This window comes from Misgurnus anguillicaudatus, chromosome 15 (assembly GCF_027580225.2).
Source record: "Misgurnus anguillicaudatus chromosome 15, ASM2758022v2, whole genome shotgun sequence".
Lineage (NCBI taxonomy): Eukaryota > Metazoa > Chordata > Actinopteri > Cypriniformes > Cobitidae > Misgurnus > Misgurnus anguillicaudatus.
Window position 1 is genome coordinate 17,611,472 of NC_073351.2, and position 16,317 is coordinate 17,627,788.

Consider the following 16,317-nt stretch of genomic DNA (forward strand, 5'->3'; position numbering starts at 1 on the left):
TACAAAAATACAGAGAGGTATCTTTATCTGCACACAAGTAGTAAATCTCATTTAAGACAGATTAGTGATATGTATTACAATATGTGACCCTGTTTATAAATCCAGGCTAAAGTCTCATAATCTAATTATGAGATTAGGAGCATAAAAGTTTTATTTAATTTTACTTACTTTACTCAATATTAAATATATCAAGGTTATATTTACTTTACAGCATGCATTGATGGTTGTATGTATAAAATAACAAAACAACTGGATTACCTACAGTATTTGTAGTTAAATGTATAGAAGTGATAAACAGAATACTCTCATATGTTAGGCACTGATATCTAGTTAGTACCTCAATGTGATTGTGGTCAGTAGGCACAGGAACAAACTGGGGCTGGCTTTTACTGAACCACATGGTAATATCTCTCTTCATGTTGATAGCGAATGGCTCAAAACCTTCTTGGAGCCCACAGATGGCGAAGTAACGCAGACTGCTCACATTCTGACCCAGGTTAATACGGGCCACCTGAGACAGACCTAATGTGCAGACTGGAATAAAACCTGAAGCCAAGAGAACACAAAATTAAGACTCTTTTATAGAGAAAACAAGTGCTTTGGCTTTTTAAGCTATATGTGACCATGGACCACAAAACCAGTCATAAGAAGCACGGGTATATTTGTAGTAATAGCCAACAATACATTGTATGGGTCAAAATTATAGATTTTTTTATGCTAAAATCATTAGGATATCAAGTAAGGATCATGTTCAATCAATGGAAATATTTTGTACATTTCCTACCACAAATATATAAAAATTTTAACTTCTAGCTCAAAATGTTATATAATAATAATAATTTATTATAGCGTTAAAATGGACACTTTGTAGTCCTTTAAAATGCAAATAAGCTGATCTCTGCACTAAATGGCAGTGCTGTGGTTGGATAGTGCAGAATAAGGGGCAGTATTATCCCCTTCTGACATCACATGGGGAGCCAAATTTCAATGACATATTTTTTACATGCTTGCAGAGAATGGTTTACCAAAACTAAGTTACTGGGTTGATTTTTTTCACATTTTCTTTGTTGATAGAAGCACTGGGGACCCAATTATAGTACTTAAACATGGAATAACTCACATGATCATGATATGCCCCCTTTAAAGGCGATTTTCTCAATTGTTTTGATTTTTTTTATTTTTATAACAAAAACACCATTATGGCTGGTTATGTGGTCCAGGGTCAGCACAATCTTATTCTTAAAGCAACTCCAGACCCTTATAACAGTTAATTTTTCTGGGTACTCAATGGTCCCGTACACACTGCATATTAATTCGGCTGTCAGTTCACCTTTTAAAGGTGCAGTGTGTAAATTTTAGCAGCATCTAGTGGTGATGTTGCGAATTGCAACCAACGGCTCAGTCCACTGCTCACCCCTTGCTTTTGAAACGCATAGAGAAGCTACGGTAGCCGCCATCGGAAAAACATGTCATTGTCGGAGACAACTTAGTAAAAAAGTTTGACCGTTAAGGGCTTCTGTAGAAACATGGCGTCACAAAATGGGGCGACTTCCACGTAAGGGGACCCTCTGATGTAGATAAAAATGTCTCATTCTAAGGTAATAAAAACATATAATGGTTCATTTTAAAAAGGTCTTTATACACCCCTGATAATATCGTTTTTTATATTATTTTGCATTTCTGTCAAGAGATTTTAAAAATTACACACTGCACCTTTAATGCTTAATCCTGCTCTGTACACACACAGTTCAGTCATTTACGGGACTGACAACTGCATTCTACAACCGAATTAACTCCCGCAAAATGCAGGTAGTGACAACCGCATTTACAGAAACTCTGCATAGTGTGTTCATAACCGAACTGAACAACTAGTAGTTAATAAAGTATAACATGTGCATCATAGACATGACAGGTCTCTCTTCTGAAAAAAGAAATGCCTTGAATGAGGAAAAGTCTTCTGTATGCACTGTGCAGAAAATGACAAGGCACGAACGTTTTCTGACTAGTGTTGCCAAATCTTGCACGAAAAAGCAGCAAACAAGAAAAATCCAATAATAAACCGAAATAAATTCAAATGCTTTACCTCAAAGATCAAAATATTGGGACCGGCATCTTCACACTTTAATAACACCGAAAACTTGATCGCTTCAAAACCAAAAGCATTACCAGTTATGCGCCAAAACGGTATGTACGTACAAAAGAGACGAGGACCTGGCAACACTGCAAGACAGCCCCGCCGTGGAGCAGCCTCAAAGATGCGTACAATGCACAACGCCAAGAGGGAGGTTTATGGCAAAACATAACGCTGTTAAATTATTTTGGTCAAAGCTGTGAGTGATAAGCATTCGAGACGTCAGAACGTGGTTATTTCTGTGTCAATCATCACATTTTCAGGAGTGAGTCTTGTTCCATACAGACATGAAACGAACATTTAGGGCACTTAAATGCGGTTGTCACTCCCGAAACTTTGCAGTGTGTACGAGGCCTATATAATCTCATATAATAAAGGTAAATGGGGGGACAAAGTTTGTGACCCATATAAGAAGTGGTGACAAATATTTAAAGTGGTATTGTCTCCCAAAAATAATTTTTGTTACAATAAAGTCACTTTCAGATGTAAACTGGAAACATTTGACTGAGATTATATGCACAAATATAAAGCTCCCTTTCTGAGAACACTACACATTTGTATAAAACAACAATTGTGAGTGAGTAAATAATGATAAAATTGACTTTGGAGTGAACTGTTTCTTTAATAGCTCAAAGCACTTTCCTAAACAGAAATAAACTACAAAAACAACCATCAGGGGTAAATGTATCATTAAACATGTCCTGGAAACTAATCCTCCTGAGACTCAACCCAAAATAACTGCAGACTTTCCCGACCGGCTAAATAGCAAAAGCAAAGCTTAGTAAAATTTTCTCTTAAAATATACTGAACTTTGTGATAACCTCTCCCTAGACCCCCTTTATAGGACAAATCCTCACCATCTCCAATCTCAATGTCTTTGAAGGCCATGTCAGATCCAGAATCGCTGATCAGCATCTCTCCGTTCAGAGTGAACATGATGTTCATTTCAGTCAAATCTATCATACAGCCCACCACATCACCCGGCTGCCACTGACGCCCAAAAGGATCATTTCCGATGTGCCATCGCTGGGCCTGTGGGACAGAAAATAGGAGAATAATTTAGCATTTATTGCAACAATTTTAAATGATTTATCGGCAAATTTTAAAAAAAGGTAGCTAAAAAGTAGGGCTGTCAAAAGATTAATCACATCCAAAATAATAATGTAATTATTTAGTATTTAAGAATTCATATATATATATATATATATATATATATATATATATATATATATATATATATATATATATATATATATATATATATATATATATATATTTATTAAGATTTAGATATATTGTATTTTATATATAAATGTAAAAATATATACATATATACATATACACACGCAAATATATTATGCAAACACAAACTTTTATTTTGTATGCGATTATTAATGATTAATCTTTTGACAACCCTACTAACAATAGATCCCAAAAAGATAAGAAACAACAACATAAGCAGATATGAATATGACACCACTGACCCTGTTTCCATTAAAGACGTAGGCCAACTCGTCAGAACCAAGTTCAATGTCGGCACGGACGTTTGGCCGGGCCCAACCCACCCTCATCTCTCCTGTGGTTACGGCCTCAAACTCAAAATACCATTTTCCTGATGTAACAGCATATTGCTTCTCAGCCCTGAAGATACGCACTTTATCTCCACGTGTGTTGTCAACTCCTTGACCACCTGAGAGAAAAATACAGTTAATGATTGCTTAAACAGGAATTTCTTTGTTAATGTTCAGGAAAGCTAAAAAAGAGACTTACTGCTCTCCTGATCTGGGGGTTCAATGTTGTATCCATAACCAATCAGAGTGCGTACAGCGTTGTTCACACTGTCTCTGTTGGTTTTTTTAGTTCTCTCGTCCAGCAGGTTGTACGGCACCAGACGAGGGTTACGCTTATTCATGATGTCCTGAGTGTCAGAAAACGTGCAAAATTTACACCCGAGATACAGAGACATACTGCTCTCCTTTTCAAGTATTTATTAAAGGGATAGTTCACCCAAAAATCTAAATTGTCATCATTTTCTCACTCATGTTGTTACAAACCTGTAAAGGTTTCTTTATTCTGATAAACAAAAGAAGATATTTTGAGGAGTGTTTGTAACCAAACCGATCAGAGGACCCATTGACTTCCACATTGGGAAAAAATAGAATGGAAGTCAATGGGGCCTCTGATTAGCCTGGTTATAAACAATTTTCAATTTTTTTATTTTGTTTATCAGAATAAAGAAATGTTTACATGCTTAACAACATGAGAGTAAGTAAATAATGACAGAATTTTAAAGGGACACTTCACTTTTTGCTGGACTTTGCTGCCGCAATGATATTACGCAGTGCCCGAAAATAGTTCCCTGCTATTGAAAGTTACCAAGGAGACTATTTTCGGGCGCTGCGTAATATCATTGGGCCTGCTGCAGCCATGTTACAGCAGCAAAGTCCTTTACACGATGTAACTACACAAGAGTCAAGTTTTAAATAGGAAAAATATCGAAACTCTGGTCATTTTTGAGCACAATGCAAATGGACTAATCGGATTCAATGGATTGTGCTAAGCTATGCTTAAAGTGGTACTGCCAGACCCAGAGATCTGCTGAATGGATTCCAAAACGGTAAAAATCAAATGTTTAACTCTAGGGGAGCTGAAAAATTATCATATTTTCAAAAAAAAGGCGGAGTGTACCTTTAAGACCAAATCAGAATCTACCTGCACAATGCTGTAGGTCCAGCCCTGTCTCACTCTGTCCCGCGCCCAAACATTGTGCCCGTTTTCTGCCAGCTTCTCCACCAGCTGGTTCTGGTTGGGCGTCAGTTTGACATGACTGATGTCTAGAGGAGCTGGCTTGTATCCGCTGCTCATCACATACCTGCGGAAAAAGCAAAGCAAATACTAAATGGTTATACATTTTCAAGAACCATAAAGTATCATGTGCTTTAGATGTACATACGTTTTAGGCAATTTAATCTTCTTGAGGTTCTCCTCTGCTTTCTCATCTCCCATGCCTACATGGCAACCAAGAGCTAAGAGGGTTCTGGAGGAAGAAGAAAGCATTTAAAGGAAACGGATACTGTAAATAAATTGACATGAGAGCAGATAGACAAATTTTAAAATTAAGATAATCACTTTAGGGTCTCTCCAGACATCTGAAGATTATAGTTCCTCTCAGGTTCAGGAAGACTCTGGAAATCCACCAGGCATGGGTGTAACTTCTTATTATCGTCCCTGAACTGAGAGAATCAATTCGAACAGCAACTTAGTATGCAGTCTTTAATATTTATGAAGTTAAAGTGAGTGTTTGTCCAAGACTTACAATTCCATAGGTCCAGCCCTGTTCAATACGGGTCACAGCCCAAAGCTCGTGAATGTTTTCTGCAAGCTTCTCTCTGATGCGCTCCAAATGAGGAGGTAGCACGATCTACAAATTAGGGAAAACACCTTCATTGATTTCTGGATAAAAGCTTTGTTGAAAAGCAAAAGAAATTGAGAGTAAAAGAGTGTCTGTTTACCTGGGCAGTGTCAACAGGACAGGGAGTAAATGAGGTGTGCGTGAGGGACTGTGTGGGACCCAGTAGGTTTCGGACTCCGTTGAAGTCATGCTTATACTCTTTAATGGGTTCGATACGCATTCTGTCTTTGGGGAGAAGAGCTTCGTAGCACGGTGCGTAACCGGGAGGTGGCAGGAACTTAAAATCACCATGGCGTCCACCCAAAAGAAAGCGAGCTCTGAGGATTGACAGATGGATTGAGAGATGATTCATATATGAAGGATGCCGCAATACAAATGAATTAACATCAACATTATTTACTTCGCTCCAGCAGAGAAGCTAATGACAGGGAAGAACAAGCCATCAAGGTTGAAGTTCTCAAACATCCCCTGGACCGGATGACCATTGATACGGAAGGAGATGCTGGGCACGCTCAGATCCAGACAGCAGCTCACGACATCATCAGCCGCCAGGATGTGCTGGTTGGGTGCAGCCACCTGACGTGACACGTGACCTAAATAGAACAAACATGTGTAAACATTCAAATGCACCGTGTGTAGAAAATCCCCTTGGGTCACCACATTTACCTGACCACAGGTGAAGGCCATCAAAGCCATAAGAGTAGAGGTCATCTCCCACACCATTGCCACCCCAGCCCTCTCCTCCTCCTGGGTATGGACTGTAGCCCTCAGTCATGCCCCAGCCCACACGCAGATGGGTCGCCTGAGGTGTCACAAACGGCTCTACGTGGTCCACCATCACCTCAAAATACCATTTTTTGTACTGGGTGGAACCTTCACAGGTGCCCAAGAAGATATTTGGCCTTAGACTGTAAAGAGAGCGACATTTAGAGAGTACATGCTATAAAATCTTTCACCCTACCTGTAAAATCCAAGTCTTATAATCAAATAAGGAGCATTAAAGTTTGATTTGACTGATTTTAAATTAATTTCAGACTTCGACCTGGCCTTACTTAGCCTATATTAAATATATCAAAATTCTCTTATGTAGTATGATTTTATGTAGAAAATAAATAATATTTTAGTTGAGTTTTCACAGGCAAGGTCACATTCAATGCAGTAAATCTTTAGGAATAAAAGCTTCCTTGCTGAAAAATAGCATGTTGTTGTTTTGGACGCTGGTGGTGCTGTGAAAAACCTTGCTGACCACTAGCTGGTCAACCAACATTACTAGATAAGCCTTGTGAAGTTAAAAATAAGGTAAATAACTGTAAGCATGCTGGTTAATAGCATGCCTATGTTGGTCCAATAAGTAGACCAGCAACAAACTAGTATTAACCAACTTGAATTTATTGCGATTTAGGCTGGTCTTTTTGGTAGAGTCTGCTCTGTAATGCTTTAGTCATTATTCTGAAATTGAACGACAGATCTCATCTGTTAAAACATTACCTTGATACATAGTTAACAATGTTAGTCTGCAGCAGGAGGTCACGACCCGGAAGCAAATTTTCTGTGATGAGGTTCTGATTGGACCTCACAGCCACACCGTTACATACACAGAGAGAGCACAGTACATCTAAAACCTGACCAAATAAAAGAAGAAGAGGGTGAGATGTTAAATGAGTAAATAAATGAAGATGAAAGAAATGCAATTTAAAATTTTGAATAGGATTTATCCAACTAATGATTTCTTGAAACAAAGATTCAAAATGGATGTAGGAAACTGTAGCTTTTGTGAAAAGGAACCAGAAGATTTAGATCATCTGTTTGGTGCGTGTGAAATCGTACAGAGGTTTTGGCTGGACCTTATACAATTACTTGTGTCCAAAGGAATTCAGGTAATGAATCTAACAATTAATGATATAAAATTTGGAATTTTTCGCAATGATATCATCAATGACTTTGGCCATAGATATATACATTAGATGTCGCCTTGGGGTTCTGAGCATGCGTCAAAACCACCGACATCTTAGGACAGGGGTCTTGTGATTGGAAGTATCTGGGTAAAGCTCCTATCTCCACCTGTACTTCGAATTCATGGACGATGCCGGACTTTTGTGCTGCTTATGGATGTTAGGGCTACTAGCACTATGCATTACAGTTAGAAAAAGTCAATTTTCTAAATTTTAAATTTTTTCTTGACCCAATGCTAAATATATGTCTGACTGTTGAAACGAACCAAAAGAAAACAAAGAAAATCGCATTCATGACGATTTATGGTGATTTTATTCCCGTTACACCATTGCCTACAATGACGCTGATGCGGGATTCCCCCGTTTTAAGATGGCGGCTCTGTTTGACGCATTTGGTCCAATGAACTGCCGTAGCCAAGGCGACATCTAGTGTACATATCTATGGACTTTGGCATTAACAACATCATCCTGATAAGTAAATATTTCATACATAAATGCCGTTTTTCAAAGTAAGTCCTAACATAACACATTGGTGGAATGAGTTAAATCTCTTTTATAAATCTTTAAAATTGTGTAATAATAATATTCTTTTGAATATATATATATATATATATATATATATATATATATATATATATATATATATATATATATATATATATATATATATATATATATATATATATATATTTATATGCCCCATGTTCTTCTACCCTTTATGTATGTATTTTATAAGATACAAATATTAGTTTTGTAACAAGAGTTTATATTGTACCTATTTGGTTTGTAATTGCTTTGTAAATATAATAATAAAAAATAATAATAATAAATGAGAAAATCAATTTTATATATCGCATAACAGACCTTATGATTTCGACCATGTTTGTCTAAGAGAGAAATGATAGACTTGATGTGGTTCTCCTGGATGATGTTCAAGACTTCAGGACTTTCAATCAAAACACAGTACAGCACCTCTAGAATGCCTGAAGATGGACGAGAAAGAGATAAGACACAGAAGAAAGTGTCCTTCTTAGCTTTCGATAGTGTTTTGTGTGAAGGTGTATGCCTGAAGAAGCTTCCAGACGATCCAGTTTACTGACCAGCCAGTCCAGATTATCACAGAACAAAGCACAGTTAGAACGGTTTCCTCTGATCAAAGAAGCTGCAAAAACACACAGATGCATTCAAAGACACATTCTTCTGTTCAGACAATTCATTGCACATAATCAAGGAAAATACTAAATAACATCAACATTAACACTTTTTACTTTCTGTCACAAAATGAAACAAATACACACGGTAGACAAGCATTTTGGTAATGACCTCGACATGGTACCTAGGGTAAAGGATGCTAGGATTAGCATGTTAGTCCATGGTACAAAAATGAAAGCTTATAATGCTTATAATGAATGCTGTGGTAGCAGTAGATGAGGGCATTACTGTGTCAGACAAAAGGTGCAAAACCTGTCACTGGGGCTCTACCCTTTTAAAACGTACACCTTTGTACCTAAAGGGTGCATATTAGATGCAGCTAAATGGTACATATTCGGAACTAATATGGGACTGCTTTTATACCATTTTTTTCTAACAGTGTATCAAGGTATGCATTGATGTCACTTTTCCACATGACCACACCGGAGCACGCCCTGTTGAGTGGTAAATGTTCAACAAAATGGCTGGTTTTCATAGCGACTGCTGCGAGAATGCCAGTAAAACTGACTATTATCAGCTTAAATTGAATTTAGTTGGACTTGATAGCAGAGGTGGACAATACTTAGTTATATTAGTTACATTTTCCAAACATCTGTGCTTTATTAGGGTGTTTGTATTGGGGAAAATTTTTATTTCACTACATTCTAAAGCATAGAATCAGCACAACAGCTTTTTCCCATTTAGACAAGTTTTCCTCGTGTTTTCGCTGATTTCACACTGTACACAAATTGTGCCGCTCTCTCCTTTGCCACTCAGTGGGCGTAACCGCAGTCACATTCGCCGAAGGTGACGTCATGTGTATACCCTTTATATGAAACATGCTTGGGTTGGGATGTTTACATTGGTGGATCATTGTCTGTTATGAACGTCTCACCAAGCAGTTCATAAAGCAGATTGACAATCTCCTTCCAAGATTCAGCCGCCTCCTCGCCTGCAAACTCAGAGAAGTGTGCAGCAGTGTTGTAGACATTCAGGCGATCGATACAATCCAGCACGATGGTGATCATCCCCTATGAAACGAAATAAACATTAGGTAAAGAGGGATTAAAGATGATTTTATGCACTGTAAAAAATTCCTTGTTGCAGTTAAAGTGCACCTACACTGAAAAAAATGATTCATTGAATTTAATCTATTTTTTAAGGTAAGTGGTTGCAATCAATTTATTTAAGCTACATTTAAACAAAAAAAGATTAGTAACGTAAAATAAAATATAAAACTTTTGTTTAAATGTAGCTTAAATAAATTGATTGCAACCACTTACCTTAAAAAATTGATTAAATTCATTTAATAATTTTTTTCAGTGTATTTCATTGCTAAAAACGACGTTATTTTGTGTATTTGGTACAATACAATGTGTTCACGTGGTTTATGGTTAAAAAACACATTATTTTCCACATACTGTACATTTTTGTAGCTTAAGATTCAATCTATTCCTGAAATGCTCTGTGTCCCTGATTGGCCAGCTAATCTGTACGTTGTGATTGGCCTGAATACCTCTGAGGTCAGCCAGAAATGTGACGCTCCTTACCATGTTTGAAAGATTCGATCACAATGCAATGCCAACAGGAGTTAACTTACAGGCTGTGAGTCAAAGCAGAAGGAATTATGATAATGTCGGTCTTGTCTACATCACCAATCCCAGGAAGTAAATTGTTGCCTACAATCCGTTTCTTTGTTTTAGTCCAAGAAAAGAGATTTATGTTGGAGACGATAACTCGCGTCATCGTTTACTTTGGGGTTTGTACCTTTTGCATATCGTATACACTTACACACCAAAGCAAATGTACAAATCGTGAATCGGACCATTGGTGCTCTTTAAATTTTTAAGTATAATTAACTTAAAATTAAGACAGAATTTTTATTCGTGGGTGAACTATCCCTTTGAGCTCATTCAACTTTATTTATATAATTTATAGCAATTCCTCAACAGTCAAGAAAGTTGAAATAAATTATAATTTCAATTTGATTAAACTTACACAAAAGGCAATTCCCGCACACTATCTGCTTGCTGAAAATGTTTTTAATAATAGTTGCGTTGCAACGTTTCGATCTTACGATGAAAACGTTGCCTGAGGAATATCGTAAGATCGAAACGTTGCAACGCAACTATTATTAAAAACATTTTCAGCAAGCAGATAGTGTGCGGGAATTGCCTTTTGTGTATGTTACGAGACTTTTTGTCTTCTTATCCTACGCACCTATCTACTTCAGGTGTGCGACGCTTATTTGTTTGAATTTGATTAAACTTAAAAATTTAAGTGCAACAAGGAATTTTTAACAGTGTGGCTGTCAGGCAAACAGGCACAAAGACACACACGTACCTCCTCTTGGAACAGGTTCTGTCGGTTGCGTAGAGAGCGCAGCTTGGTCTGTTTCTCTTCGTGTTCCAGCTCCTCCTCCGGAGGCCGGAAGTAGTGGATTAGATCCTGCAGGGACAGAATCACTCCGTCCAGTGGCAGGGACACTGGGCCGGGAGATTTGTTCTTCCCACTCAGAGAGTCCAGACCTTTGACGTACAAGAGAGAGAAGAGGACACATGCACACAACCACACACACGAATGAAAAGACTATCGATTACTATCATACTATCGATTTTGCTTTATATAATCAAAAGTAATTAATATTCAATAGTAATCATAATATATAGCATTAATGAATGCAGATTATGTGGTATAATCATACTTGATAAACTGTGTAAAAAGGCCAGTGGTGCTATAGATCATCCGAGCAGCCTGAGATTCCTCTGTCTGGGAGCGAGACATAGTCAGCGCATCATCCATATGGCCCTCTTGATGTAAAATGGCCTAGGATAAAGACAAATGGTTCATATGTAAGACCACAACAAATATCAAAGGTTAAAATGCATGACATCAGGTTTATCCGTTTGCATCAGATGGTGGTTTGTAGTATGGCTTTATACCCTTCTCTTCATTGTTCCCAGACGGGCCGCTTTGGCGTCTAGAGCAGCATATGTGAGCCACAGCCCAGTGGACTGATGCTGCACAAAGCACATGGACTCGCCATATTTGATCTCAGGAACACCCATTCCTTCTACATCTCGCTTCTTCTGAGCCCCTTCAACTTTCTCCTACTCTCCATGAACAAGCACAACACAAGATAGGAGGGACATTACATGACAAACACAGAGAAAAGGGAAAAAAGAGCAGAAAAGGTTTTAGGAGAATAACTGATTGCCCAAATGCACTTAATGGGGTAATTCAACATTCAGAATTTAATTGACAATTAACGTGTCAATTGAATTCCAGAATTTAAATTGTATTTGAATAGACAGAGCAACCAAAATGCAGAATTGCTATCTAAAATTGAATGTAAGGAATTATGGTGAGAACATCTGGTAGACAGATTTGCAATAAAAAATATGCAAAAAAAAAGTATATAATAATGTAATATCAGTTTTACTATAGATCTGTTTTAAATAATATCTATTTTAGTAGATTGACTAGCATATTTTGATAATAAATTCTGTCATTTCCACTTACTGTCATTTTATTTTCAATTATTGTGTTATATTGATATTGACTTATTATAAATATTATACATATTAATTAAAGAAACTACATTAAATAGAAAATATTTCCACAATCATAATGAATGGTATTCTGTCCCTCTGTGTTCTATAGTTAGGGGTCAAGCACCGAAGGTGCTGAGACACCTATTGTTTTTGTTAGTATTATTAGGGGTCAAGCACCGAAGGTGCTGAGACACCTATTGTTTTTGTTAGTATTATTATTAGGGGTCAAGCACCGAAGGTGCTGAGACACCTATTGGAATTGTACTTTTTTCTTCTTCTTAGCCATTGGTGTCTATGGCAGCCCTATGAACCATATGTAGGAAAATGATGAAATTTGGCACAGTTGTAGTGGAGGTCATAAATAGTCAGGTGGTCAAAAATGGGGTCTCTAGCGGTAACTCTATAGCGCCACCAGCAGTGCAAAAATTCAATATTCAAATGGTTATAACTGCAGATCTGTTTGATCTATGAAAATTCTACTTAGTACACGTGATTGCTCTCCTCATGCTTATTGTTTTTAATACCTTACAGTAAGACTCCACCCATTACAGTAGCAGCCATTTTGAAATGTACAGTATTTAGTTTTTTCGCTACTCCTCCTTCAAATTTGGGGCAATTGTTATGAAATTTGTCACAGGTGATCTTTGTAGTGAGCCGCACAGAAATGACCGAACAGAATTTTGATATTTAACTTTTTTCAAAAGTAATAAATGCGCAAACTTAACGAGGTTGATGCAAAAATGGTTCTGAAGCTGTACCTCGGTCATTCTTTGATCAATTGAAATGAATTTTGGTACACTTAATGTGGACCATGAACTTGGGGTTCATGCCAAATTTGGTGACAGCGCCACCTATGGGTAATAAGATATGAAAGTAGGCAATTATTTGCGATAACATATTAAGAGGTTGACAGAGTAGTATGGTGTAGATGTCTCTGGATTGCTTTCATCATGCCGCATCTGTCGATGTGTATTATGCCGGGTTTGACCGAACCGCCTGTCCGCCATTTTGAAATTTCACATAATTTGTGATATTTTTTGAACTATTGGACATCTACTCGCAAAAATTAGTACGGAGCTTAGACATGATGTCCTGAATGGACATGGGAAGTCAGCGGACAGCGCCACCTAGGGGTTATAAACTATAACAGTTCTTATGGAATTGCTTATAACTTCTGAATACTTTGTCTGATATTAATTTCTTTGTGAAATTGTATTCACTGGTTTATGCCGATTGCAACGATACCTCATTTGTCATTTTCCAACATTCTATTCATGTGTTATTGTAAGGCATATGGTAAATGATCTTTTCGCTACTCCTTTTACAAATTTTGTTTATTTTATGCCAGGTTCTGCTGGTATAATGTTTGGACCAATCCGCACAGGAATGACTGAACAGATTTTTCTGGCACCTAGGCAGTTTTTTGAGAAATACCTCTGTAAAGTTGATCGTGCCTGTGATGTTGTCTATTTGTCATAGTTAATTACTGTATATTACATTTTATAGCGTTGCTCTACAGAATGTTTTTCTTGTCTTCAATCTCACTTGAGCCTTTTGATTCTCATATACATTGTATTTCTGTTATTTCTGCTCTGTGGTGTCATTTCTACATCTTTGGTAATTGGCATATATCAATCCTGCATCTCTGTAATCTCTTTTCTGCTGTCCCTTGAACTGTGTCAACTGAGTGGCGTGGCGAGTAAGGCCACCGCATAGAGATTCTGAGTTCTTGGGTTCGAATCCCACCTGAGTCATGATATTTGTTCTTCCTCATCAATTCTTCTCAACCTGTCTGTAGTTCACATGTGTTCTATTTTTCCATGTTTGCTGTTGTTGCTCTGCATTGTGGTGCTTCTGCTGTGTCTTTCCTGCATCTTTGGTGATTGACATATGTTAATCCTTTCAGCTCTCTAATCTCTTGTCTGCTGCCTCATGAACTGTGTCAACTGAGTGGTGCATCTAGTTAACCAGATCCATTGAGATTCTGAGTTCCTGGGTTCGAATCCCACCTGAGTCATGAAGTTTTGTTCTTCCTCATCAATTCTTCTCAACCTGTCTGTAGTTCACATGTGTTCTATTTTTCCATGTCTGCTGTTGTTGCTCTGCATTGTGGTGGTTCTTGTTGTGCTTTGTGTGCTTGCTGTGCTTTGTGTGCTTGCTGTGCTTTGGGAGTTTGCTGTGCTTTGTGTGCTGGTTGTGCTTTGTGAGCTTGCTGTGCTTTGTGAGCTTGCTGTGCTTTGTGTGCCTGCTGTGCTTTGTGTGCTTGCTGTGCTTTGTGTGCTTGCTGTGCTTTTTGTGCTTGCTGTGCTTTGTGTGCTTGCTGTGCATTGTGAGCTTGCTGTGCTTTGTGTGCTTGCTGTGCTTTGTGTGCATTGCGCCGAAGGTGCTTGACCCCGTGTTGCTGCTTGCAGCTATATTTAGGGGTCAAGCACCGAAGGTGCTGAGACACCTATTGGAATTGTCAGTATTATTATTATTATTTTTCCGCAATGGGAGTCTATGGCAGCCCTATGAACCGTACATAGGAAAATGATGAAATTTAGCACAGTTGTAGAGGTGGTACTGAAAAGTCAAGTGACCAAAAATGGGGTCTCTAGCACTAACTCTATAGCGCCACCAGCAGTGCAAAAATTCAATGTTCAAATGGTTATAACTGGTGATCCGCTTGATCTATGAAAATTCTACTTAGTACACGTGATTGCTCTCATACCGCTTATTGAATTTGATACTTTACAGTAAAACTCCACCCATTACAGTAGCGGCCATTTTGAAATGTACAGTATTTCGTTTTTTCGCTACTCCTCCTTCAAATGTGGTTCAATTCTTATGAGATTTGGCACAGATGATCTTTGGAGTGAGCCGCACAGAAATGACCGAACAGAATTTTGATATTTATCTTTGTTCAAAAGTAGTAAATGCGCAAAGTTAACGAGGTTGACGCAAAAATGGTTCTGAAGCTGTAGCTCAGTCATTCTTTGATCAATTCAAATGAAATTTGGTACACTTCATGTGGACCATGAACTTGGGGTCCATGCCAAATTTGGTGACAGCGCCACCTATGGGTCATGAGATAATAAAAAAGGCTATTTTTGCCCATAACTTCTGAACTGTTTGTCAGAAAATTATGATCTTGATGTCTATGGATTGCTTACCTCATGCCGCATCTGTCGATGTGTATTATGCCGGGTTTGACCGAACCGCCTGTCCGCCATTTTGAAATTTCACATAATTTGTTATATTTTTTTAACTATTGGACATATCCGCGCAAAAATTAGTAAGGAGCTTCGACATGATGTCCTGAAGGTACCTGGGAAGTCAGAGTACAGCGCCACCTAGGGGTTATAAACTATAACAGTTCTTATGGAACTGCTTATAAATTCTGAATACTTTGTCTGATATTAATTTCTTTGTGAAATTGTATTCACTGGTTTATGCCGATTGCAACGATACCTCGTTTGTCATTTTCCAACATTCTGTTCATGTGTTATTGTAAAGCATTTGGTACATGATTTTTTCGCTACTCCTTTTACAAATTTTGTTTATTTTATGCCAGGTGCTGCTCGTATAATGTTTGGAGCAATCCGCACAGAAATGACCGAACAGATTTTTGATATTCTGTTCTCTTTCTTAGAAATACCACTCCAAAGTTGACTGTGCCTGTGCCGTTGTCTATTTGTCATAGTAAATTAATGTGACTGTATGTTACATTGTATAGCATTACTATACAGAATGATCTTCTTGTCTTCAATCTCACTTGATCTTTTTGATTCTCATATACATTGTATTTCTGTTAGTTCTGCTCTGCACTGTCAGTTCTGCATCTGTGTTGATTGGCATATGTCAATCCTTGCAGCACCTAAGCTGTTTTTTGCTGCCCTTTGGGCTGTGTTAACTGAGTTGCGCATCTGGTTAACCAGATGCCACGAGATCCTGAGGTCATGGGTTCGAATCCCATGTACAGTGATATTCTGTCTTAACTTTTTTCTCACTTAAGTTTATTGATTTTCATACAATACATTGTATTTCAGTTACTTGTGCTCTCTGTTGTCATTTCTGCACTTTTGGTAATTGCTGGAT

The 16,317-nt window shown here is 37.8% G+C and overlaps 1 protein-coding gene across 14 annotated transcripts in view; it reads right to left on the reverse strand.

Moving 5' to 3' along the window:
* The window catches only part of ryr1b (ryanodine receptor 1b (skeletal)), a 123,893-nt gene that overhangs the window by 65,738 nt on the left and 41,838 nt on the right, over window positions 1–16,317 (reverse strand). For all 14 annotated transcript variants that reach the window (XM_073853492.1, XM_073853495.1, XM_073853505.1 and 11 more), the window contains 18 exons: window positions 11,629–11,796; window positions 11,391–11,512; window positions 11,030–11,216; window positions 9,582–9,717; window positions 8,562–8,657; window positions 8,360–8,478; window positions 7,032–7,165; window positions 6,210–6,451; window positions 5,944–6,136; window positions 5,644–5,860; window positions 5,448–5,552; window positions 5,261–5,364; window positions 5,085–5,168; window positions 4,844–5,003; window positions 3,902–4,049; window positions 3,616–3,821; window positions 2,989–3,163; window positions 338–546 (listed from right to left, as the gene is read on the reverse strand). In XM_073853492.1, the coding sequence (XP_073709593.1) occupies window positions 338–546; window positions 2,989–3,163; window positions 3,616–3,821; window positions 3,902–4,049; window positions 4,844–5,003; window positions 5,085–5,168; window positions 5,261–5,364; window positions 5,448–5,552; window positions 5,644–5,860; window positions 5,944–6,136; window positions 6,210–6,451; window positions 7,032–7,165; window positions 8,360–8,478; window positions 8,562–8,657; window positions 9,582–9,717; window positions 11,030–11,216; window positions 11,391–11,512; window positions 11,629–11,796 (2,805 nt within the window). The remainder of the gene's footprint in view (window positions 1–337; window positions 547–2,988; window positions 3,164–3,615; window positions 3,822–3,901; window positions 4,050–4,843; window positions 5,004–5,084; window positions 5,169–5,260; window positions 5,365–5,447; window positions 5,553–5,643; window positions 5,861–5,943; window positions 6,137–6,209; window positions 6,452–7,031; window positions 7,166–8,359; window positions 8,479–8,561; window positions 8,658–9,581; window positions 9,718–11,029; window positions 11,217–11,390; window positions 11,513–11,628; window positions 11,797–16,317) is intronic.